Source organism: Podarcis gaigeae, assembly GCF_964106915.1.
Source record: "Podarcis gaigeae genome assembly, chromosome: 4".
Taxonomy (NCBI): Eukaryota; Metazoa; Chordata; class Lepidosauria; order Squamata; family Lacertidae; genus Podarcis; species Podarcis gaigeae.
The window spans coordinates 24,911,173-24,938,315 of NC_139677.1; the positions used below are offsets into that span (position 1 = coordinate 24,911,173).

At 40.5% G+C, this 27,143-nt stretch overlaps 1 protein-coding gene across 11 annotated transcripts in view; it reads right to left on the reverse strand.

Annotated features, from left to right (window-relative positions):
- Positions 1 to 703: 703 nt before the first annotated feature.
- NALCN (sodium leak channel, non-selective) overlaps positions 704 to 27,143 on the reverse strand; it is a 198,226-nt gene continuing 171,786 nt past the window's right edge. For 9 of the 11 annotated variants that reach the window (XM_083735185.1, XM_083735186.1, XM_083735190.1 and 6 more), the window contains 18 exons: positions 25,537 to 25,641; positions 24,244 to 24,350; positions 22,424 to 22,544; positions 22,228 to 22,326; positions 21,652 to 21,745; positions 21,235 to 21,341; positions 20,299 to 20,373; positions 19,782 to 19,901; positions 18,947 to 19,015; positions 17,694 to 17,842; positions 17,167 to 17,260; positions 15,533 to 15,665; positions 11,817 to 11,932; positions 10,682 to 10,839; positions 9,675 to 9,825; positions 7,641 to 7,790; positions 6,913 to 7,030; positions 4,700 to 5,507 (listed from right to left, as the gene is read on the reverse strand). In XM_083735185.1, coding sequence (XP_083591311.1) covers positions 5,314 to 5,507; positions 6,913 to 7,030; positions 7,641 to 7,790; positions 9,675 to 9,825; positions 10,682 to 10,839; positions 11,817 to 11,932; positions 15,533 to 15,665; positions 17,167 to 17,260; positions 17,694 to 17,842; positions 18,947 to 19,015; positions 19,782 to 19,901; positions 20,299 to 20,373; positions 21,235 to 21,341; positions 21,652 to 21,745; positions 22,228 to 22,326; positions 22,424 to 22,544; positions 24,244 to 24,350; positions 25,537 to 25,641 — 2,160 coding nt within the window. In that variant the 3' untranslated portion in view covers positions 4,700 to 5,313. Of the gene's footprint in view, positions 898 to 3,849; positions 4,010 to 4,699; positions 5,508 to 6,912; positions 7,031 to 7,640; positions 7,791 to 9,674; positions 9,826 to 10,681; positions 10,840 to 11,815; positions 11,933 to 15,532; positions 15,666 to 17,166; positions 17,261 to 17,693; positions 17,843 to 18,946; positions 19,016 to 19,781; positions 19,902 to 20,298; positions 20,374 to 21,234; positions 21,342 to 21,651; positions 21,746 to 22,227; positions 22,327 to 22,423; positions 22,545 to 24,243; positions 24,351 to 25,536; positions 25,642 to 27,143 lie in introns of those variants that run through there. The other 2 variants (XR_014563381.1, XM_083735187.1) reach the window with 2 other exon arrangements.

Below are 27,143 nucleotides of genomic sequence, written 5' to 3' on the forward strand. Positions count from 1 at the left end.
CTGGGAACTATGGTGCAGTTTGATATTCTTGATTTATGTTCTTATGGGGCAGGGAGCTCCTCTTTAGATGGCAATGTGCCTAACTTCAAAATGTAGCAAATCTACCCATCTGCGTTTGGAGCCCCCTCTACACATTTTGCTTCGTGGGATTCAGAACATATTTCATTCATTCATTTATCTAAATGTTTATATATATCATAAACAACATTAAAGCGGTTTACAATATCTATACGTAATAAAAACCATGTAAAAATTGAAAATCGGAGATAATCAACTAACCATTACAGAAAAAAATTTACCTGCAATACTCTTGGTGGCATAGAAATGTTTTCAGCAGGTGTTTAAAGGTTTAAACAGGAGGTGTCTGGTGAATCTCTGTTGGCCTAACATTCCGTAGGACTGGGTGACTCTGTTGACTGAAAAAGGAAATTCCAAACGACTGGCAAACTGCACTAGCAAAATAAAATTGTGAAATACTGCCTTGAACCTGTGAATAATATGTAGCAAATGAATTAAGAATGAAAATGTGAGGGAAGGTGTCACTGGAAGCAACTCTCTTTTCTTGACACCGTATGGCAAAGGGCTAATGTTTGCCAGAGGCTGAAAAAGAACATTTGCCATAGAAACAACTCAGAAAGGTTCTGCAATTCAGCATGTTACTGAAAGTTCAAGAAAACATATTTTATAAACTCAAGAACCCTCCTGCTGTCAGCTTAGGTTTTTATTTTTATTTTTTTGTACAGACCTTAAGTTCAAATAGACAAAAAAGAAAAAGACAAAATGTTGTCCTCAAAAATGACCCGAGTGACATTTTCTGTAGATCTTTGCTGCAGTTTAAACAACAGAATGCACAGACTTAAGAAAACAACATCACAGGGACTTCGACTTCTTCTTAATCTAAACAGTGAAATACACACACAGATGAGTACATCATAATGCGCTAAAGACCATAGCGTTTAAAATAACATGTGGCCAAAGGGTAGACTGAGAATGGAAATCCTTCTATTGATTCAAATACATTTTGCATTAAAAGCAAAAGCAGGAATAAAACCCAAAACAACTCTTATCATTCATTGTTGCTGGGTTTTTTCTTCGTTTTTGTCCATAAAGCTACTAAAGAACATGGACAATTTCCAAGTTGTTAAAGTTCCTGTTTTATTCATGAAATCTTATGTTTCTGGTGCGTCTTAGAAGATCCAGGCCAGGCCATGGTAGTGCAACATAATTTCCATAGGAAATAATGGTAGTGGCAAAGGTCCCATTCCCAAGGTAGCTGAGGTTGGGAAGCAGATATAAAATCCTAAAAGCACTGTTGTTTGTATGAAGGTGTCAGAACCCTGCCATTCCCCCCTGCTTCTCACAATACATTTAATTGTATTGCAGAAGTAATAAGATGGCTATTATTCATCACTGTTTGGTCGTGCTACCTGTATGACATGCAGCTATACTGGAGAAAGAAGTTCAGTGATTACTTTTAAGTGAAATCCAATGCTTGTGTGCTTGGAAGTATGACTCACTATATTGGGTGGGGCTTCTAGGTAAGTTAGCATACAATCGCAGCCTCACTAATGCCAGAAAATGGCATTTTCTTCTTCTTTTATGATATTACAAAAATATACTAAACGAATTAAGAACATGACTGAAGTTTGAAATGTTAAAACAACTCTTATATGCTGCACACTTGTGCTCAGTATTTCTTGAGTAACATAGAAAGTGGTAAACAAGGGAGTATTCCTCTCGCTGGTAGTATTAGCAAATTGATTTGATGTTTGCTCCAAAACATCTCACAAACTTTTATCTTGAAGTACCTATTATACTTATCTCAGTGCAAACGCAAGTCAATCCATTTTGTATTTATAAACCAGGCTATTTTAATTTTATATATGCAGTTGTATGGAGGTTATATATGCAATTGTATGGAGGCTGGGTGAGTTGCCTTTCAGAAGTAGCCAAAATAGGTTCTTCATAAACTTGTTTGCAAATTAATTTTGCAAATTCAGAACCAGAGCCACAAAAATGATTGATTTGTCTTTTTCTTCCTTTCCCCTGGACAGGTCATTTTTCCCTGTTGGTGGCTGGATCCTCATTACTGGGATTGCTCATTTTCTATTTAGCTGTTATAGGAGATCAGTGGCCAGTTTCCCTCTGACTTATTTTAAAGGTTTATGGTACCTTTAACTCTCCCCTGGAGCTACTGTATCCTATGAATCTCTATGTGGTATCTTGATGCATACTGAAATGTTATCTGCAGAAATTGTTTTATTGTTTTTTTAATTTAAAGGGATGGTTTTATTGTTTTTAGAGTTGTGCTTTATTCAGTTTTTAGCTTGTACATCACTTCAGTTGCTTCATGCTATGAAGCAATTTATAAAATTGTTAAGTATTATTATTGCGTGGACAGACGGAGTCCCCAGATCCCGAGCAGTCCCCCCCCGTCATGTGGAATAATGACTCAAGACAACGTGCTATGGGATTAAATTGGCCACAACTTTATTAAATTTCAAATGTGGGTAGACCTTGGCTCAGGCATTGGGCGTTCTCCCTCCCCAGTCCCCAGCCGGGGACCTAGGGAACTTCAGGGTTATCCAGTGTGTGTGTGTGGGGGGCCGCCTCTGGAGAACATATGTTCAAGCAGAGATAGCCGCCCCCGTTACACCGCTGCCGCAGGGGAGAGCAATGACGACCTTTCGGCGTACGGTCAAAGCCTCCCTTCAGAAACCCCTTTAATGGGGAACCCTGGTATCGCCGCCGCAAAGAGGAAGATGGACTAAAGGATTCCACCCAAGGCCTGTTACCGCCAAAGTTATGACGTTTTGCTACGGGAAACCTGCCAATGCAGGGAAATCCCTTTCCGGCCCTTTAACAGTGACCTTAACGTAGCAGCGCCTGCATACCTGTGAAGAAAGGTTACCTGCAAAACCTGTGAAGAAAAGTTAACCTGCAAAATAAGACATTAACTGAGGGTGGGTAGGGTGGGAGAAGCTCTGGAGCCAAGTGAGGATTCCCAGGTAAGATCCTCCCTCTATTGTGTGGGCAGGTAATCCCTCCCCTACCTGGCCTGGTCTCCTTGGCGGGATTGGACAACTGACTGAGGTAGGCGGAGACCTCCAGGTATCCCACCTGAGGGAAGGCAAAGCCAAGCCTATGCTGATGGGGCCGCTCCAGATCCAGGGCTGCGCGCGTCCACGCAAAGGTCGCCCCCCGTTTTAAGCGGGGAGCGGTTATTATTATTATTATTATTATTATTATTATTATTTGCTCTTGCATGTTCTGTTTGCTGCCACTCCACACACAGGGTATCTTTAATTCAACAGACTTCACATTTATCCAAGTAAACTTAATTTTAAAAACTGCCAAGTGTCTTGCTTCTCTAACATGTCGTCTGCATCCAACCCCTTATCAAACAAAGTTTGTATCATAGTTATAAAAATTAAAAATGACACTTTCAGTGTACACAAGGACAAGGAACTTGATAAATGGCATAATTTATATGTCAGCATTGCATGATTAAGATACTTAAAAAGTATAACAGTGATGTCCTTTACACAGTGAATTATCTAAATCAGGGGTTCCCAACTGTGGTCTGTGGACCACCAGTGGCCCACAAGCTTTATTCCAGTGGTCCATGGCATGTCCACATTAACTTTTTATATTGATGCTTAATGGCATTTCAATTTCTTCTTTTATTTCTTGTATTTTATTGTATTACAATAATAAAACAATATAAGAAACAAAAGAAGCAACAAGTGGTGCTTGGGGGGCATTTAGGAACCACTGAGCTAAACAATAAGGTTATTTAATAAATCTTATTTACTTTATAAGCAAGAGTAATCAAGCACAAAACTAGACTTTTGTGAGTAGGCTCCTTTTCTGGATGTGCTTCAAGTGATGTATGGGTGCTGCATCCTACATCAAAACACGTAGGACAGCACACAGGAGAATCCCAGCTTCTTCCTTAAACAGCCGGAGTCCTTAGTTCAGACAGTTACAAACACTTGTTTAGAAGGACCTACAGAGAGGTGACAATGAACCAAATCTAGGCTTTGACTGTCCTTGTCCCAACCTTAAGAAGTGATGGATGTTGATAGAGATTACAGTGCTCGGAACCTATTCAGCAGGTGTAAGGGCAGAACAGCTGTGCATTCATGTTCAGTTCTTCACAGTAACAATTAAAAATGATTATAAAACCCAGTTAGTCATTTTCTGATATGCTAAAAGAAACTATCCTACATCTTGCATTTTAAAAAAGCTAGCTATCTGCAAGTCAAAATCTGTATATTGTAAAAATGCTTTCATTTAGAATGAATTCCCTGCTGATCTCTACAGGCTGTTCATCAATATTAATACTGGTTAGGCAGAAGGCTAGGAAAAAAGAGCAAAAACAATGACATCGTACCCTATGTGATGATCATTTCCAGGCTAGGTTAAGTGTTGACTAGGGCAGAAGCAACACTTACACAAGCCCTCTGAATGCATACAGTGAAACTTCTCAAATATGAAACACTGGCTGCAATCAGGTCTATTTCCTTAATTGTGTAGGATTGTATATGTCCTGTGAGAACTTGATTTCCCAATAGCATCCTCCTTACAAACTATTTTGTTTATAGACAAAAGCAACACTCACAGTTAACAAAGAAAAATAAATCAACCAATTGGCATCTATAAACAAATGCACATAATAAACTATGAATAAATTATGTTTGCCTGTCTGTCTAAAACAAAAGCTCTAAAGTACTGAAACAATAAGACTCATAATTATATTTCCATACAAATATTTTCTTTGGGGTATTTTTTGAGTTCCACAGCAAATTTCTCCCATACCACCCGAAAGAAAGTCCTCACACCATCGCCTATATTTTTGAATTGTAAAGATCTGTGGCAGAATTGCATGCCCATTTTTTCGACAACAGCTATTGGTTTATGATCCCTCCCAATTTGGACCAAGCAACATCAATCCAGTTTTAAAGACCCACCAAATCTAAAAACCAGCTTGGGATGTGACGTAGAGGGGCTGTTGAAAGACAGAAAGCCCTGCTGAGATCCGGGAGTTAAACTAATGATTCCTGGGTCTGAGGGAAAAACGAAACAAAACTGTCTTTGCTTTTTGTGAACACTACCTTTTTTTGCTGTTTTCTCTTACGTTCATAATCACATAAGGATTAAAAAATAAGTAAGTTGTATATCTTGTCAAGTTGAAGGCTTCTCTTGATATAAATGGTCAGTCAATAGGAACGGCAATTTAAAAACCAAGAAAACGATTTAATTCCCAAGGAATGTTGCATAAGTGTGATTTGAAATGGCATCTTTTTCCAATCAGATATCAAGCAGGTCTTCACCACTCTCATCACTCTCCACAGTGAGTTGTCTTGTCCACCATTTCTTGACTTCTGATCCACAAGAAGCCACATCTGACATGGGATTCATCTTGCACACAACAGACTTCATGGTTGTACGGCCACCAAACCGTAAGTTGACTGAAGACACTGAATGGCTTATTGGCTTTGGAGCTAGGGAATTAAACAGAAGAGAACTTAGTAGTGCAAATATGTATCTGGAATAGTGGGGATGGTTCCATGCAAACCAAGAGCTTTTCACATTAAAAATGAATTCGATATGCTCGAACACTACATTGTGTTGTAAATGTATTTACCTTGCATTCTGCCTTGTTAATATACAGTAGTACAGAAGAGGAAAGAGAGCAATTTCTAAACCTTCAATTTATTTCAACTAGTTTAGGTTTCATGTACAAAAGCATTACAAATGTGAAAAAAGCAACAACTAATACCAAGTGCAGGAAAATGTCCTAAGACTGAACTGATCTACCTAAAACAGCCCAGACTTGCAGCTTTGGCACACTTAAGAATCTTTATGTGTTCAGCACAGCAATGAAGCTCATGCTTAGCTTAAGTTACTGTTGGTCTTAGAGGCAGTAGCTATGTATATGGTTAAGCCTATGCAGGTCCATATTGCTCTGATGTTTAAAGGACCAAAAATTGCACACTCTTATTACTTTCCCTATGGACTTCCATTGTTAGGGACGCCATTGGAAGAGGTACTCCATAACTACTTTTCTTAAAATATATTTTGTTGAATGATTTACTCTAGCGTATTTTGACCTAGGAGCTTCAGTTGGCTCCAATAAGTTGTGGATTTTTTTAAACAGATAAAAAACCCTCTGTATGTGTAAATAAATTAAAAAAATTGTCCAGTAGCACCTTAGAGACCAACTAAGTTTGTTCTGGGCATAAGCTTTCGTGTGCATGCACACTTCTTCAGATACACTTAAACCATGTGCATGCACACTTCTTCAGGTACACCTAAACAATGTATCTGAAGAAGTGTGCATGCACACGAAAGCTCATACCCAGAACAAACTTAGTTGGTCTCTAAGGTGCTACTGGACAATTTTTTAATTTATTTCAACTACATCAGACCAACACAGCTACTTACCTGAATCTAGAACCTCTGTATGTGTGCGTTTCCTCAATGACATCAGGATCCTATGCAGCATAGAATTAGAAGGACTAACAATAATCCCCCCCCCCCCCCGGAATAATAATGGTGGTTGGCTTTGGATCACATTTGTTGTCTTACTGATCACTGAATTTGGAGTTATAAAATAATTACATCCTTTTCTCTACTCCCAGCCCCACCCCGGTCTTAAAGACCGTGATGATTTTCCTTTCTTCTCCTGTAGCAGCATGTGATTTGGCTAGCTTGTCTGAGAAATTTGGAATAACTGTTCTCTTCTGTGTCTAGTGTAGCTGCAGTCAGTCTGAAATCTACTGCTGCAGAATCCTCCAGTGAGGATGCATGGCATCTTATGGCACTTTTCTGAGTTCTATCAGTAAATAGAGCTCCAGGTTCTATTTAGAATTCTTTTTTGTGTCATTCATGACAATCTTCACCTACCTGATGGCAAACGCCATTGTCCAAACTTCCGCTGAGGTTTACCACCATCAGTAGAGTCTTGCCGATATCCACCTCTGTCAGAGAGTGTTGGACTAAGGAGCTGTTGTTGACTACTCGTCTGAATAGAACAAAAGAGAACAGTGTTTAAGTGCATAGTATCTGAAGCTTTAAAGAACACAAGCAAGGCCTTTTGTTTCTGATCTTTATTTTGTTGTTTCTGATTCACTAGAAAGGATTATGCTCATGGTAGCTGGGAATATTCTAGGATACTTTATTCCGGAGCACAATGAGTATCCACCTCAGTCACTATGACACTGTTTACGGTAGGCTAATGAAGTACCGTAAAGGATGGCTGGATCTGATCCCAGTCATTTCATATTGTGAAGACTGTAGAACTGGGAAAATGCAAAACTGAAACCACAGGTGAGGAGGAGGAGGTGAAGAAGAAGAAGAAGAAGAAGAAGAAGAAGAAGAAGAAGAAGAAGAAGAAGAACTATAGGCCTAGTTTCCTTAGCTCACGATATCAAGACAATGTTCTTCACAAAGTGACTCTTCTTTAAGCTTGTGTCTGTATCCAGCCACCCTAAAAGCTCTAGAATATTCCAAAGATGCTCTGCACAGGCAAAGATTTCCCCATATTTGTGCCTGCACAGAGAACATGAGGAATCATGATTTATCTTAACCCACTGGTTTAGGCCAATACATTGAGGACCTGAGAATAACTGTACCTCAGGCTGTGTACTGTTATCCTGGTTATTAGCATTCATGTCTTCACTTGGTTGTGTTGTCTCAATGCTTGGTGGATTTAGGAAACGGCTAAGCTCCTGTTGTTGACTCTCTCGGAGACTATGGATAATGCTGCATGACTGCTGCTGTTTCTATAAAAAGATAATAAGTATAATTATCACTGGATCTTTTCAAACAAGTATTCTTCAAAAATTGAGATTTGCTCTTGTCTGCTCTACATTCCCTTTATATTATTCACAGTTACAGTGGACTTTTCCTTTGTAGTCATTTTCATAAAGCTGCTTACACCATTTAATTTTATTTCAATCTGCTTTATGAGACTATCGAAAGAGACATTTAAAATAAAATGATCAGGGAGAAGAACTAAGCTTTTATAGAACTCATCTGGAGGCTATTGAAGTTAACTGGTTTCAGTGATTTTTAAATTAGACAGTAGATAAAATTAACAAAGTGATAACAGAAACTCCCTTGGATAACTACAAAGTGTGACTTTTGTGTTGTACCATTTTTATGTATCAATGACAATGTGTGCAAAAAGAGAGAGAAGCAAAATGGATATATCCATTATTGCGCTAACTGGAAAGATAAAGCTTTCTATGCTTGTTTGTGAGTTGTAGGAAGAATTGGAACAAAATCCAAAATCCGAGAATTTTTTAGGATGGCACGTATTCCCCTTTTCCTTTACCAACTTGAAAGTGGAGTGTTTTCAGCGTCAATGAATACAAATTTGGAAAACAACTCTAATCCCTGCCCCCCAATGAAGGTATGTCCTTTTCCAGACTGGGAGAGAACATATTTTTAATGATCCTCCACTAAATTTCAAATAACAGAAAGCATTCTTTTTACAAGTATTTATTTGGGATCAGTGTTTTCAGCTATCGTCATTGTCAACAACAACAAAATACACTCGAGAAGGAATTAAAAAACTTCATTTTCTGGACTTTCCGGACAAGGCATGTCAAGACACTGTCACTGTAGTCAGAATCAATCACCAGCTTTCCTTGCCTGAGTTGCAACTTGGTAAAGGGGCAGGGGAGGTAGGGGATTCTAGGACAGACGGAGGGCTGCTACCAAGTCATTATAAAACAAGTCAAAACTTGGAGCAGTGTTTGGCTTGGTTCATAATAGTGTGCAGATTTTTAAACTGAGGAAGCCTGTATTTTGAAACCCCCATTTCCAAAATATGCTGCCATCACTAATTGCTATGGTGATGTTGCAGTGGTCCCGGACATGGGCCTGGGTGCATGGAAGTCATTAGGGTCAGTCACTCAGCTGTCCAAACTTTCCTTAATATTTCCCCAAGCAACCTGCTTCCTCCATTCACTGTTTTATACAGAGCAAGAGGATTCTTCATTTATCTACTTGACTGTGTAATTTACAAGATGCATGTGGGGGGCAAAATCTGATAAACTACCATTACTCCAGACCAGAAAACATTTGTAATTTACTAATCTAACCTGGTATTCCTGACCCTCCAAGCTTTGCACCAATGTACCAATGCCCCTCTCTGATCATACAGTCCTCATTTTTCACCTCACTCCTTTTAACTCTGACTTTCTCAACCAACTCCTGCCACCCATCATTCATATGATGGGTGCTCGTGTAATCTCACTGTATACAAGTTGTACAAGTGACAATAAAGTATTTCAATTATTTCAATTTCAATTATATCTTCACGCAACATTCTACCACACTCTCCTGCTGTCACTCATCATCCTTCTGTTATAGTTATCTGCCTTTCCTTCCTCTTTCTCCTCTGTTGTCCACATCTTAATTCTTGTCTCCTTGTGTCTTTTTTGATTATGCAAAGCACCAGTGACGCTAGTATAAAAATAAATAAATAAATAAATAGCACACCTGTATTTTAAGCACTGCATGACTGAGAAGGCTAAGAAGCTTGAATAATGTTTTCCAAACAATTGACAGCTCTCTAGTATGAAAATAAAATGTAGCATGTTCTACACAATGAGGAAGGGTATGCTACATGCTTTCTGTTTTTTCCTAGTCAAACTTACTGCTCTAATGCGCTTCAAGCACTTCTTCAACCACATGCGGATAGTCTGTTTGGCTACTTCTTCCTCTATGGTGTATTCCAGTTGTTCCCTAGCAAGCAGTTCTTCCAGCTGAAGACTTTTTCTGATGTCAACAGATCTGTAGGAGAGCATGCTGGAAAAAAATTATAACAAACAATAATAATAATGAGGTTTTTTTTTAAAAAAATGTTATTTATAAAAGGAAAATAATAGCAGGTGTATCATATACTTCCTTTGAAAATAAGGTGTTTATTTTGCTCTTAAAGGGTCATCCGATGACCTAGGGATACATGGATTTATGATACAGTGAAAAGTGCCGAAGACATTATACAGCCAACCCCATTACAGAGAAGTGCATGTGCAATGAAAACAGGTTTCTGCACACAAGTATGTTCAACTGTGCAAGCTGCCCAAATCCTGCACTGGAGATATGCATCAACATTCTCTGCTCTGACAGTACTGATTGGCTTTTTTGCGACTTCCTAAACTGGTGTCAGCTCTTATCATGATGCAGAAGTTCCCTGGATTGGGGTGTTTTTAACAGGGAAAGTTCTTTCTTCCATGGAAGTGGTCATTGTTATATGCTAAATTTACCTTTCTTGATAATAAAACACTCTTTATCCAATCAAGTTCACACAGCCAAAAAAAGACAGCTGAAAGCTGCAGTTATTATATGATGAATATAGTAGTTTGAATTGGACTTCTAGATACACATCAGCATTGAGTAAAATCTGATATGCTCCTCAGTTAATATTTTCTATAAACCCTATAAACATGATTGTATTCAGGGCTTTTTTTCAGCTGGAACTCAGTTCCGGCATCTCTCAGGTGGGCACCACTGCCATTATAAGAGAACACGGGAGGCATTCATGGCATGTTCCAGCACCTCTTTTTCTAAAAAATAGCACTGATATTGGTACTCTGGTTTATAGTTTACAGAAAATATCTGCAACTGAACTACAATTGATTTTGTGTGCCATCTAACATACCTCAGTACATCATGGAATGTTACATCTCCCCCATTATGCAGCCTCTCCATTTCATAGCACATGTGCTTGAACAAGAGTTTATCCTTGTCCAGATCCACCTCCAATCTTCCACGCAGCAACCTCAGCAAAAACTTGACTCGGAAGGTAGGAATCACTCCCTGAAAAGAAGGCACAACTTCTCCATTATTGGTACTGGTCAAACCCTTAATGAGCTGTCACCAAAATAGCTAATGCTGCATGCATGGAATGCTGCATGTGCAACAGAACTTCCCTTTCCTCTCCCCATGTGTCCTTCAGATCTGTTTCCAGGGGGTTCTCCAACCCTCTGGAGCAGATTTTTGAGGGTGCACAGGGAGATGTAGGGGAGAGGATAGAAGAAGAAAGTTATGCTGCGTAAGTGGATATCTGCTGCGCTATCAGGACACCAGTGTTGGATATGACCCAAGAAGGAGTTCAGCCAAACTGTTCATTTTTGTAGATAGTGATCTATAGATCAAGGGTGTAAGCCAGGGGTAGATAACCTTTGGCCTCCCAGAAGCTGCTCAATTCCAAGGCCCATTTGCCTCAACCAGCATGCCCTGTGGTCAGGAATAATGCGAATGTAGGCCATCAATATTTTGAAGGCCACATGTACCCTGACTCCGAAGTAAATCTGTTAAGTTGTGGGTGAACATATGAGACGACACAGCGATTCTTCAGACAGCTCTTGTTTATTCACAGGCCAGAACAGAACAGAACTGAAGGGTTCAGCCAACTTGCTTATAGACAGCTCAACTACAAAGCAACAGTAACAACTTTCTGTAACTATCCAATCACTGAACGTAACTTTCAATTCCTTATTTGCATATGCGGACCTGAGTGAAAACTATTTACAGTATTCCCCTGCTGGCCCAGGGTGAGAACTTCAGTACATAACAAAATCCATTCACAGTTCTGAAGCTCCACTGTGCTTGAGCACAAAGACTGAAAGGAACTGATGTTGGAAAGGACTCCTCAACTACCCCGTATAAAGTGAAATGGGAGAAGCTATTGCACTCCCTTTTGGAAAACTGCATTTACTTCTCCTTGCTAGCAATTAATTAACAGAGCAGCAACTAAATAAGACTCGTGGAATTATAGTGAATTAGGTTATTACCTCTCTTTTGTCATCAACCATGTTCCATATAATTTGGAAATGTCTAAGATCATTGTAACTTAAGAGCTGGTCTTCCTCCGTAGAATAAAACAGCGAGAAATTTTCCACAATTATAGCTACGGAAAACAGAAACATCTTTAAAATGACATGGGCATTAAACAAGGATATAATTTGTATTCATGATGTTGGCAAAAATGTACAAAATGCTATATTTATATTAATAGGCTTGCCTTTATTTAGACAATTCAATCTAACAGTATTAGTTAGAATCTAATATGCTTCAACCTTAAATATGGAAGTGTTCTACTGGCTTCTGGGAACACTGAACAAACTCAATAAAGGCAAACTGAAAAGCCTTCTGCAGTGTTATTTTCATATGCACATACAAGGTAGGAATAATTTGTCTTCCAATGGACATCTTTATACAAGTCAGCGTTCTTACTAAAACATACTAAAACATATTTGCTCCTATATTGCTAAACCAATAACTTTATACAAAAAGAAATGGCAACTAGGTTTTTCAAATGTTAAACAAGACTTCATTGTTTTATTGAAAGATTTCAAAAATTGGGTGTGCTGATCTTCTAAGTATTGGCCTGAATATAAGCCTCACTTCCCCCCCAAATCCCGACCGTGAAAAGTTAAAGTGCAGCTTATATTCGCAACTTTACGGTATGCAGCCAGGAGCGTGGGGCAAATAGCGCCAGGAACGCAGCAAAGCGGTGCCTGCCCCATGCGTAGTCCCCCGTCCTCCCGCAAGGCCGGAAAGAGAGAGAGCAAGGAAGGGGAAAGGCCGCCGGCAACGCAGTGCATTCCCCCCACCCCCCAATTTTAAAGGTGCATCTTATATTCAGGTGCGGCTTATATTTGGGCAAATACGGTACTAATACTTAAAAAAGCATACTCCATATGCTGAGGTGAGGTCTTCCAGTGATGGCGCCTTCTTTATGGAATTTCATTTCCTAGAGAGGTCCACCAGGACAGTTGTTTAAAACAGATTCACATTCAGAAAGCTTCTGAAATACCTGTCAGGTCTTTGTGGGTTGTTTCATTGGTTTGGTTTTGCAGTCCCAAACTGATGCTACTTTTTAATTTTTCAGTTAGCTGATCGTTGCAGTCATGTTGCTAATTCAATTATTTTATTTATAGTTTTGTCCCCTCAGGGGGACCGAAGGGCAAATTACCATATTTCTCGCTCTATAAGACGCACCAGACCACAAGACGCACCTAGTTTTTGGAGGAGGAAAACAAGAAAAAAAATATTCTGAATCTCAGAAGCCAGAACAGCAAGAGGGATCGCTGTGCAGCGAAAGCAGCAATCCCTCTTGCTGTGCCGGCTTCTGGGATAGCTGTGCGGCCTGCATTCACTCTATAAGACGCACACACACTTCCCCTTACTTTTTAGGAGGGAAAATGTGAGTCTTATAGAGCAAAAAATACGGTGTGTGTGTGTGTGTGTATATATATATATATATACATATATATATATATATATATGCAGGTTTTGGTGTCCTCGGGTGTCTTCCCGTGTAAAAGTTGGGGTGTCTAGGCGACGTTTCGACGAGGTCTCACTCGTCATCTTCAGGCTGGTGCTTTCGGCTTCTTGTTACTGGAACAGAGCGGGATCTCAATGTTTGAGTTCCTATAAATACTGTAGAGGGGGTGTGGTGTCTAGCCTCCAATGTTCTGGGCAGAGAGGAAGTTCCCAGGCTAGTGTGCCTTTTCTTCTTTTGTTCCTTAATTACTTGAGAGATACCTTGAGGGATTTCTTGAGTGATATCCTGAGTACCACTTAGGTGGGTCATTAGGTGTGGATTAGTTGCTAAAGTCTTTGTGTCTTGACCTCTTGAACTTTGTGAAGAGTTTTCCTGAGAAGATGGCTGTATTGCACTTAGTTGTGCTTTGGCTTGGCTTCGTGTATAGGGGCGAGCTGTGGTTTTGTGGCTTGTGTCAGCCAGATCTGTGTAGGGATTGCAGGGGGGTGCAGCATCCGGAGGTGCCACCATGGATTGGCTACTGGATGGTGTCAGTAATTCATCTGTGGAGAGGGTCTGGGTTTGGGTCTGGTGTGGTTGATTGGTGTTGGCGTTCTGTGTGCCTCTGGATCTGGTGTCAGTTTTTGTGGGGAGGGCTAATTTCCAGATGTCTGGCAAGCGGGATGTGTCGTCACGCTTGTTCATGTTGTGAGGGTGTTTCTCTATCTCGATGGCTTCCATGATTATTCTCTTGTGGTGATGTTCCGTGTTAAAGAGCAATTTGGAATCTGCAAAATTAATTTCGTGTCCTGTTTCTTTCATGTGTTGGAAAAGAGAGGAAGTTTTTTCTTCTTTTTTGACGGCATTCTTGTGTTCTGCGATACGTGCATTTATTCGTCTGTTTGTTTGTCCAATGTACGTGGCTGGGCAGACTTTGCAGGGTATTTCATAGATCCCTTGGTTTTCCAACTGGATTTTATCCTTGGGGTTTCTGAGGATATTGGCTATTTTTTGGTTGGTGCAAAAGGCTGTTTTGATATTGTGTTTATGGAGGATTTTGCTAATTTTATCTGTAGTGCCCTTGATATAAGGAAGGAGGGCCATGCCATTGTTTTCTTCTGTGTCTTGGTTTTTGGGGGGTGTTTCCTTTTGGATTAGCTTCGTAATCCTGTTTTGCTGGTATCCATTGGCAATTAACACATTTGAGAGATTCTGTAACTCAGTTGTCAAGTGGTCTTTGTCAGCCAGGCGTTTGGTTCTGGAGATGAGAGTCTTGGCTACGGAGTTTATTTGTGCAGGGTGGTGGTGTGATTGTGCATGTAAGTAGCGGTTGGTGTGTGTTTTTTTCTGGTAGATAGTGTGTCCTAGGGAGCCATCAGGTTTTTTGTAGATTAGGACGTCAAGGAAGGGAAGTTGGTTGTTGGCTTCTATTTCCATAGTGAATTGTATTTTGGGGTGTAAGTTGTTGAGATGTGTGAGGAAGCTATCCAGTTTTTCCTTCCCGTGTGGCCAAATTACAAAGGTGTCGTCAACATATCTGAGCCAAAGTTTGGGTTTGTGTTCTGACTTGTCTAAAGCATTGGTTTCAAAGTGTTCCATGTACAGGTTTGCGATGACCGGTGAGAGGGGTGATCCCATAGGTGCTCCTTCTATCTGTTTGTATCTTTGTCCATTGTGGATGAAGTACGTGTTGGTTAGGCAGTGGTTGGTCAGGTCCAAGATGTATTCGGGGGGATTGTATACACGAAGCCAAGCCAAAGCACAACTAAGTGCAATACAGCCATCTTCTCAGGAAAACTCTTCACAAAGTTCAAGAGGTCAAGACACAAAGACTTTAGCAACTAATCCACACCTAATGACCCACCTAAGTGGTACTCAGGATATCACTCAAGAAATCCCTCAAGGTATCTCTCAAGTAATTAAGGAACAAAAGAAGAAAAGGCACACTAGCCTGGGAACTTCCTCTCTGCCCAGAACATTGGAGGCTAGACACCACACCCCCTCTACAGTATTTATAGGAACTCAAACATTGAGATCCCGCTCTGTTCCAGTAACAAGAAGCCGAAAGCACCAGCCTGAAGATGACGAGTGAGACCTCGTCGAAACGTCGCCTAGACACCCCAACTTTTACACGGGAAGACACCCGAGGACACCAAAACCTGCATATATATATATATATATACTTATTACATATAATAAGTATGTTTGAAACATATACAGTAATGGCTATTTGTGACTTACCCACAAGTAAATTTAGCATTATGTATGCAATGATGACATAAAATGAACAGAAATACATAAGAGCACCAGCATAGTTTCCACAATCTGTCTTCCAGTATGTTCTGTTATCTGGAGTACAAAAAGGAGGTTGAACCTTCAAAGGAAAATAATTAATTAATTCAAAGGGATATACGATTGCTTCTTCTTTTCTCTCTCCTTTTCTTTTGCGACTAACCGACATATGCACAAGCATACACTTAAAACGTATGTATCACAATTAGGGAACAACAATGGCATTAACACGACAGCAAGAGCAGCAATAGTAACAACATTCTGAGGCGTATGTCAGGACAAGAGCGAGGGCCAAACTGGATGCAACCGCGGCACATCCGTGTGTTGTTTTTTTAATTTTTAAAAAAGATCTGCCCCTGTAATGTGAAAAGAGTGATGAAGGTCTCCATTTTTAACAGCAAAAGGGGTGCCCTGATGCAGGATACATAATCCTCCCTCCCCACCCCCGTCCATTGCATGCCTCCCTATCAAACCATAACCTTTTTTTCTCACAGCCAACGGTGAAGAACCTATTTCATTTGTCTGACCTAAACTTCCTGCTATATCTCAATCTTTTCTATCTATATATTCACAGCTTTACTAAATAAACTGCCTCTGCCCATATAAACCGTCCCGGACGCTGCGTTCATCATCTGAGGCCCTTCTTTGTGTGCCTCCTCCAAGTGAGGTTCGGAGGGTGACAAGAGAATGGGGCTTTTTCTGTGGTGGCTTCCCAACTGTGGAATGCTGTCCCTAGGGAAGTTCGCCTGGCGCCTTCATTATATATTTTTAGGCGGTGGGCTAATACATTCCTCTTCAACCTAACCTTTGGCTGATTAATATTCTACGGCCTTTTAAATGTGTCTGTGGTAAAGGGAAGTGGTTTATTGTTTTGCTATTTCGTTTTACTTATTTACTTGTTTTTATCCTCTATTTTATTCTGTGAACCACCCAGAGATCTTATGAAGGGTGGTATATGAATCTAATAAATAATAAAAATATCTACTGTACCCTCCTTTAACAGTCCTTTTACCAAAAAATAAGGCCCAAACACTTCAGCCTTTCACTGTAGACGTTACCAGCACCATGGCAGAAAGAGAACCTGTGTTCCAAGCCCCAAGACCTTAATCTATATATGATTTGCAACTGTAAGAGCTGGTGGTTTGAAATGAAAGCAGCACCAGTCCTGTGAATTAGCATTTACATACATATGAGATGCAGGGGCAGATAAGGCTGCAGAAAGAATTATATTAAATAATGTTCTGGCATTTATTGCAGCAGATCCAGTACTGGATTTAAAGGCTAACAAATGTTTATCAGTTAGCAATATAGTCAACATATTCAGAAAGTCCTCCACTTGCTAGCAATTAATACAAAGATGGTGATATTTAGAATGGCAAAATATATGCGTACTTGTTGACATTATCCACGGACTTAAATGGTTATGCATTTATTCCTATAACATGTCAAATAAATACATGAATGTTTTTGTGAATGATAGATTAAAAAAAAAAAGCACAGCACTGTTAAGTCACAAAGCTAGGCTGTTAGATATGCGGTGGTTTCAGTATTTATGTCTTGTTTTATAATTGTGTTCAATTTACCATGCAGTCATGCATTATCTTGTTCCAGTCTTCCCCAGTGACTATTCTGAAGAGTACAGTAATGGCCTTACCAGCTGATGAAAAGTTGGCATGCCTGTTTTTAAACAAACAATAAATTTTGTTCAGTGTGCGACAAGTGAAATTCAGCATTAAAAAACATTAGATGTTGCGATCTTTTCCTTCTTTCCTTTACTAAGCATTTTCCATGGTGACTATTAATTATAGTGAGAGGCTATATTGTGCTTGCTATATAGTAATCTACCTGATCTTCTCATTTCCAGAAGCCCAGCCTGCAAATTACTCCTACTACAGGAAATAACATGGGTACTTATACACAGAATGGGAGTAGCCTAGTACAGCTGTTCATGCATTTTGTGTGCCCAAAACTAGACTGCACAAGCACGGATTCTGAGACCTGACCCAGAATCAAATTTCCTGAGAATCTCAACAATTCAACGAGCATTCATGCTCAAACACAGCAATGCCACGATATCATTTACTTTCTGGTGGAGTAAAAAGTGTCATACCTGTTGATGTTCTCTCCATATTTTACAGTGCCAAATAAAACTACTCCTGCGAAAGCATAGCAAAGTAACAGCAGGAACATCCCTACTATGATGAAAAAGCTCTTGTACATGCTGACAACCACTGTCAGAAGCAGCATCTTCAGGGTCACCTAAAAGATATAAGGAAAGCAATGGAAAATAACGTTTAATAATAGAAATGGGGCATAACAGTGACACAGCTGAGTAGTATTAGAAACCTGTAGCCAATGAATTGGTTGGTTAGTTCCACTCATATGTGACATCCAGCCCCTGCCCTGCTTCCTGGCCCTCATTGTATCCCTAGGATTGCCTGGTCACAAAGCTCCAGCAACAATACAATTATATTTCTGCTTTCATGCAGTGTCCAAAGCACAGCAGCACCGTTAGGGTCTGGAACTGACACACAACAACCCTTTGCTCTCTGACCCATGGTGTTGAGCCCTCCAAAGGTACCTTCCTGCTTACCCTTCCTTTCCTCAATCTCAACATCATTTGCTCCTTTCTGCAATACTCCTCCTCCTCCTTGGCCCACTGACTACTCTGCATTCTTCCTTCATGTTCTTTACTCTTGGCTCCCTGCCCCTAGGGGATGTGGGTGGCGCTGTGGGTTAAACCACAGAGCCTAGGACTTGCCGATCAGAAGGTTGGCGGTTCGAATCCCTGCAATGGGGTGAGTTCCAGTTTCACGGTCCCTGCTCCTGCCAACCTAGCAGTTCGAAAGCACGTCAAAGTGCAAGTAGATAAATAGGTACCACTCTGGCGGGAAGGTAAACGGCGTTTCCGTGCACTGCTCTGGTTCGCCAGAAGCGGCTTAGTCATGCTGGCCACATGGAAGCTGTACGCCGGCTCACTCGGCCAATAAAGCGAGATGAGCGCCGCAACCCCAGAGTCGTCTGCGACTAGACTTAATGGTCAGGGGTCCCTTTACCTTTTACCCTGCTCCTAGCTTCCGGGACCTCTTTCCAGCCATCAGCCCTCCCAACAAAGCTATTCCTGTCTCTAGGGCATAGACTACCCAAATTGAACTGCAAATTTCTGAACTGCGCTATTTGCCAGGACTGGGATTGGGCAGTGACGGAACCCAGGGCGGGGGCAGGAGCAAGGGCAGTGGGCACACCTGTCATCTCATCGTTTTCCCACCCTTAGTACCATACTGCTTTAATTTGTTCATTGCAACAATATATAACATACTGAAAAGAATAAAGCAGCCAAACAAGCAAGCCACTTTTACTCACATGTTTCCCACAGATCGAGAAGAACCTGAAGACAATTACGCATGCCCCCATCATGTATGTGTAGGCATTCTGGAATTCAAGCACAGAAGTTGTTTCTGCTTGGTACTACTTCTTAAATGGCAGCTTAAAATACTAAGGACTATTGGCAAAACCTATTGGTGTTTCGCAACTTTCTGACTAGTTGCAAGACTTTAGCCAGACCTAGCAGAGTAAACTCAGAGTTCACGAAAGCAATTGGCAACTCGGCTGCAGACAGGATGGACGAAGCAGGAACCAGGAACTTGTAGTTAGGTGTTTATTATATACAGTGGACTATTTACAGGAACAGAACAGAACATGGATCTTTGACTAGCTCTCTCATACATGACTCACAACTCCTACACTCAAACTTGTACTAACACACATTGCAGTTAGTAGGCCATTAATCATTATTCCCGTGAGAGAGCTTGACCAATCATGGAGCTGTCTCCATGCCTCTGTATTACCAGGCAGACTTACTCCTTCACATTGCCTTGGCTGTCGGCCAAACCCTAATTGGCTCTGTGTGTGTAGCTGTACGTATGCAGATTCCCAACAAGGACTATTACTGTTTACATCTGATTGCATCTGATCTTTGGATTGGGGAAAAGGGAGCACTGATCAGTTTGTATTCCCCCCCTCTTTTGAATAAATAGTAAATAATAATAATAATAATAATAATAATAATAATAATAATAATAATAATACCGAAGCATTATTATTGTCATGAATTACATTTATTTCAGGTATACAAACTATAATAGTCCTATGTGATCAGTTCTGACAAAAAAATAAAATGCAGTTTGCTGAAACTTACAGTTAGGGCAAAGTGGAGTATCACCCAAATGACTCCTAAAGATGTCACCAAGAGATCATAGCGATTTCTTCTGCTCTGCCAAAATCCAGCAGGTGACATAGCAATAATTTTCATGGTAACCTGTAAGCGAGGACTGTATATGTTATCACTTTTCTGTGGGGCATCATTCATTATGCCACCACACCCCAAAAATTCTGCCCTACAGGTAACTCAAAACTTATGCATGTGTAATGTGTGCATTTAGCTTTATATGTTTGGCAAAAATGTATTATCCCCCCCCCCCCGCCACCAAAGGAGGCAGAAAGGGGACAGTCCCATCCTATATGTGATTGCTATCCACAGAATGTAACCCCCCGCATAAGCTGAGAGTCACCTGTACCCAAACTGGGGGGTTATTGGCAAATCAGTATGAATCTGAACAGATTGAAAAGTAAAGCTGTTGCATGATGTCCAAAAGCAAAACTGACAAAAGATGCAATGTTGTAGAGTGGAGAAATTGTGAAATATATCACCTTACCTCAAGAACAAAAATGAAGGTGAAGACGACGGACATTGCTGCTAAAGGGCCGGTAACAGGATCTTGATCATCCCACTTATATAAAAGAAGAAACAGGGCTTTATAAAATATTTCTAAATTATTAAAAGAACATTAGTGCCTGCTGGATCAGGCCAGCGGCCTATCTAGTCCAGCATCCCATTCTCACAACGGCCAACTGAATACCTATGGAAAATCTGCAAGCAGGAAGTGAGAACAACAGCACTCTCCCTTGCTGCAGTTTCCCACAAGAACAGTCGCCAGGGTTAGTAGACTTATCCTCCATGAATCTGTCAAATTCTCTTTTAAAGCCATCCAAGTTGGTCATCACTGCCTCAGGTGGGAGCAAATCCCACAGTCCAACTATGCACTGTGTGAAGAACCGATTTATTTTGTATGACCCGGACATTCCAATGTTCAGCTTCACTGGATATTCCCCAAGTCCTAGTGTTATGTGGGAAGGAGAAAAACTTTACCCACTTTCTCATCCCGTCAATAATTTTATATACTTCTATCACAATGCCTCTAGCCTTTTCTCAAACTCAACAGCCCCAAATATTGTATGCTTTCCTCACAAGGGAGTTGCTTTATACTCTTGATCATTATGCTTTGCCGTTTTCTGAACCTTTCCCAACTCTACAGTATATACAGTGGTATCTCAGGTTACATACGCTTCAGGTTACAGACTCCGCTAACCGAGAAATAGTGCTTCAGGTTAAGAACTTTGCTTCAGGATAAGAACAGAAATTGTGCTCCGGCGGCGCGGCAATAACAGGAGGCCCCATTAGCTAAAGTGGTGCTTCAGGTTAAGAACAGTTTCAGGTTAAGTATGGACCTCCAGAATGAATTACGTACTTAACCCGAAGTACCACTGTAATCTACTGCTTTGCAAGATGTCGTAAGGAACAGAGCAAATACCTTAACAGATAACAACACAGACTGGGCCAAGACAAGCACAGCAATGGTCCTCTTGAAAAATGGATGTTGAGTTATATCATACATCTTGGCTCGAAATCCATCATTATCTGGGAAAAACAATTAAAAGTACACAGTTTAATAAAGTATATAATTCTTTTGTGTCACTCTATTTTCCTGAACTTTGTCTAGTTTGCATATGCACAATAATAAATCTCTTAGACCTTAAAATTTTGAACACTTTTTAAATTTAAATTCTGAACATCTGAAGCACATTTTGGGCTGAAGTTAATGCCCTTTCGCAAAATTTATAGGCACAGAACATTTTCACACAAACTCATAAGGGCCTCATGATTACAATTATAATGTGAAACCTACATTCCTGCGGAATTACGAATCCAAGTGAAATGGCTTTGATACCTGGGCGAGGTGGGAGATGAAGTGGCTGTGCTATCTTCAGTCTACTCTTGAGATCCTCCCATCGCCTCTGATCAACTGTCAGCAAAGCTGTCCCCTAAATGAACAAGAATAACAAAATATCTTCATGTATTTGTTTATCCAAAAGCTGTTGTGTGTGTGTAACTGTATACCAAGTTTACTATCCTATCTTTGGCCTGGCCACCAAGAAATGGTTTGAACAAAAGCTTCTCATATTGCTTCAAAAAGATACACCTGCCCTGGTATCATAGAATCATAGAAGTGTAACTTTCTGAGAAGTGTGAAAAACGATATTCCACTGTGTACTCAGGAGGTACAAATTAGGTCAGTTCTCTTTAAAACATGGACTGAAACGAAATTCTCCTCGACCTTTAGCAAGTGATACGATGACTGTGGCCAGTTAAATCACCCCAGGAATGGGTGCAGTTGGCAGATGAGCCCAAGTTGGTATCGTTTTATACCTGCAATGTTATCTGATAACTGCATGGCAGAACATGGGAGGTGCAAAGACAATATAAAAAAATTATTTCATGAGAAATAGAAAGCCTGCATTATTACCTTATTTTCATTGAAATTAGCAATGACGACTCCAACGAAGAGAGTTAGCCCAATCATACAGCCAAGGAATACAAAGACATGGATGTAGATGCCATGGATCTGCATAAGTAATTTTTTTTTTAAAAAATGTTACTCATCTATAGAAATTAAAGGAGGAATTAAAAGGTCTGACTAGTGCTGAGGTATATATACTCACGGGCCCCACGCGATGAATGATAACATCTCTGACTTCAACCCATCCCTTTAAGGAAAGGACTTCAAATAATGCCAACATTGCATTCCCAACGTTGTCAAAGTTAAAGTTCCGAGGGTTGGCCCTGTTAAAATATCACAGGGAAGGCTAGCAAAAATACATGCAGCCAAGGTCCTTAATTGTACTGAAAGAACTGACAAATCTCTTAGTAACACTAGTTTAGAGCCAAACACACACACACAGTCATGGAGACAATCATACACGTTCTTGGGATATATATTTACATTTCTGATTCACTTATTTCCCTGAATTAAGTAGCTAACAATCAAAGAGGACAGTCAGGGATAAGAGTTCCATTTGACCCCTGAACATCTGGAAAAATAGACTAACAGTGCAATTTATGTACATCTGCTCCAAAGTAGAAGATTTAAAGATGTGGATCTCCAGTGTCATATTTTAACCTCACAGCACACTACTACTAAGTGCATCAATATGTGGTCCATGACCCTGGAATAAAACTGAGGACACCAATGTATCAGTGCAATAATATTATTTATTAATTGTTGAATGGAATTATGTCTATTGATTACAATGCATCCACTTTGAGTATGACTTAGTTGAATATCAGCCTCTGCACTCAAGTCTTCTGTCTGTGCACTTTTCCTCATGGTAAATACATTTTCTTACACTGGCAAAATTGGTTCCTCACATTATTAGTGCTGTTGCTTAAAGTCTTTAAATTGCTTACACTTAGAGACTTGGATTCTGAAAGTATATGATTCTGCAAATACCACAGCATCACCAGCTGCTCCCATCACAGGACACCGTTTCAATAGAATAGCATAGCACTTTCCCCTATCCACATACAGCTTTCCATGTTAAAATATTTGCAAAAATGAAACCTGCTTTAGAAACCCTGATTTCTAATATTAATGGAACAGAATGAAAGAAAATCTCCACATACTAGTACTGGAGGCTTCCTTGCAAGCCCCCTCACCAGGATAAATTTTACAATAGCATTTTGGAAAAGAATAGCAAAATGGCTACCTATGCTTACATTTGTAAAATAAGGAGCAATTTTTAAGGCAGCACAATGGATGCCCACACTATATGTGGAAATGGCCATTACTTTCCAAGCCCCTTCAGACACAGACTCTACTATTAAGAAGAATCTCCCCTCTTATATCTTACGCCTTCAATTCATTGTGTGGGAATGGACAGAAATTCAAGCAGAATTCAAACAACGGGACAGAAATTCAAGCAGAAGGGTCCAAGTATGATATAATCATCTATAAATTACTCTCTCCTTTCAAAATCAAAGGATCGGGTGACTTAACTTCCCTTGGCACATCTAACTCTTCTGACATTTAGGGATTTTGTCATAATATGGTTCTAAATCTATGTGGCTGCAGCTTAAAATCCTACTCCCGCAATGACAAGGCAGAACTAATATATCCGGCATCTCTATTGCAGTTTTTATAGCCCTTGAAAATTGCATTGTCTGCTTCAAATCTTTTTATATGTGCCTAGGCTACATATACTCAGTTCCATCATTTTCTAAGCGTAGATAAACTGCTTAAAAACTTTGCTGCTCTTAAACAACCGGTACCATTATTTCCATTGTTTTTGCCATAATATTACTAAAATTATGTCCACATGCTCATCTGGTTGTGTGATTTACCACTAAAATCGAAGTGTAGGAAGGAGTACTTGACTTGCATAAGTTAACTATCATGTAGCTGAGTCTTACAGTGTCCACTGCATATCTTAGATTACTAACTGAATCTTCAGAATAAATGCACAGGCCATAATATACTACTTACCAGACTCGAGGCACCCAAAATCCAGGCTTCTTTTCGCCGGGTCTTAATTTTAGATTTAGATTTTTGGAAACACTTACATTTATTCGGAATATGCCATGGCAGTCTTCCTGTAATAAACATAAAATAATGCTCATAAAAAGCTGCAAACAAACCAAAAAATATCCCGTATGACAAACACCAGGAAATTATGCATAAGTATTGCTTTGGATTTAAGTCAAGGAGTCAAATCTCTCATTAACCAGCATCCCACGCTAGGCCAGCAAAGATGATACATTCATAGAAAGGGCTTATGATGAGAGAGAAACCTGTACATTTAGCAGAGTTGTACTTCCTTGACCGAACATGCATGCACTTTGTTGGCAACATCTGTTCAACAATAGCAATTACTTTCTTGGTGAGGTAGAGGGAAGGAATCCATATTCCTGCTTTCCCTCTCCACTCACTAACAGCTAAGCATGGGGTTATCTCATGTTTGATTCAGTATGCATTTTAAGGTGACTCTATCAAATTGAAACAATTAAGAGAACCTTCAAAACTGCATTATTATCTGAATTTTTTAATGCAGTTCTCCAACCAGTGTTTAAAAAAATGCATATATTAGGGGGAAATGTGCATTAAAATGAATATATTTGTGAAGAATGCATCATATCAGGAAATATACTTGCAAAAAGGTGTATATTTTTCAAAATCACATACAAAAATGTTTTATTAGAAGAAACTTGCACCTGAAAAAGTATGTGTGTATGTGTGAGACACACACACATACACAGAACACAAACTGCTGCACAAATGTGTACAACTGAATTCAACATTGGAAAAATGAGAAAATGAGAGAACCATTCCTACTAACAGCCTTCTTGGCAAAGCTGAGTGCGTCCTCTGCTCACCAACCACAAATGTACACACTGCATTTGCAAGTATATTTCCTGATATATATATACTGATATACACACGCTGCTGTGTGTGAGGGTTTCTAAATTGGGACCACAGAGCTGTTTCACAGTGGCAATACAGGTCTGCCATCTCTCACACATAATGTCTTATGTTGATCTCATGTGATGTATAGTCATGTTATCGGTAAAACCTCTGAGTGAACCATAAATTTCTGACACAATATAAAGCAGCTTCATATATACTTTCCCCTTTTTTGTACATTTTCTGTCATCCTTAAATGTGTCATAAACTTCCCCCACCCTACTCTAGAATGGAACCACAGAAGCTAGTGGAATTTTGCCCATGTGCAAAGGTAAGAGATGCTTTGTACATGCTGAAGCAAGCAAAACTTGTTCTTACCCTTGCAATAATATGTGGATCGTTGCACTTAGCCAGTTTCCCAGCAAAAAGCTGAACTCCAAAGCTTGCAAAAACAAGCATCAATGTCAGCAAGAGAATGGAAACCTGTAGGAATAAATGAAAAGCAGTCCAACTTTATTGAAAACAGTCTTATATTCAATGTTCAAATCCACTGTGGGTATCTTTTCTAAAGCCACCAGCCCTGACAAAGCATGTTCTCACTGAAAGAGAGCACGGGTTGCGGATGGGGCTAACAGAACACCCCATAGTGCCAGGCAGAATAGATTCAAGAGCCTTGAATCAGATTGGAGGTTGGAGTTGCTGGGGTAAATAGGATGTTGCCAATTTAGGGGTGGGACCTGAGGTTATTTAAGCAAGGTCCACAGCTCATTACTTTCTCTTTTGCTGTGGACACCGGATCACCCGCCCGCCCTCCCTTGTTTGGGCTTCACACTGGCCTTGCTATGCCTGTCATGGGGTCGTTCGCATTGGTGCGGGGGCCTGGTAGGAATTTACCTTTTGGCTGATTAGTGCGTGCCAATTGGGTTTTGCCTACTGCGTAGCAAATCGTCACAACTTGTAAGGTTGGCGGTTAGGCATTGGTTAAACTGGTTGGTGGAGGGGTGTGGATTGGCTGTGCCTACCCCTCCAATGCTGCTGCTGCTGGGAATTCCGTTAAAGGAATTCTGGGGCATACCATCCCCTCGTCCAAACCCTTGGAGCAGGGTGCGGGCCGTGTAAGTTCCCAAGGAGCAAGCAGGGAGTAGTTGAGGGTCTGTGTCGCAGCCCCAGTTGTCCCTGGGGCTTGTTCCTCCACACGCTGACTCACGGGAGTCAGCGCTGTCCCCCAAGGAGGGGGGGGGACAGCTAGTCATAACCAATGCCTAAGCAACCACTCACAATCTTGTATGATAATAAAGTTGTGGCCAAAATTATGCCAAAAACCTTAAGCAAAAATTAAGTGTGATGTGTGAGTTATTGGGGAAGGGGTGTTTTGGGGGACCTCAGCACGCAACAGACTGGCACCAGCTGACCCCTCGACTGCATCTCCTCTTTAAGTCACATAAGGATAGCTTAGAGCAGTGTTTCCCAACCTTGTGCCTCCAGATGTTTTTGGCCTACAACTCCCATCATCCCTGACCACTGGTCTTGCTAGCTAGGGATGATGGGAGTTGTAGGCCAAAAACATCTGGAGGCACAAGGTTGGGAAACACTGGCTTAGAGCAGGGGTAGGCAACATAAGGCCCGGGGGCCGGATGCGGCCCAATCACCTTCTCAATCTGGCCTGCGGACGGTCCGGGAATCAGAGTGTTTTTACACGAGTAGAATGTGTCCTTTTATTTAAAATGCATCTCTGGGTTATTTGTGGGGCATAGGAATTTGTTCATTTCCCCCCCCAAAAAATATAGTCCGGCCCACCACATGGTCTGAGGGACGGTGGACCGGCCCACGGCTGGAAAAGGTTGCTGACCCCTGGTTTAGAGAGACATTGCTCTGCATTATGGCATGGAGTTCCTGCAAGATCAATGTGCTGCCATCTTTTCCCTTGCTGCTGTCATTACTATTTCTTCCATAATAATACACAGGATGCAAACCCTTCATAAAAT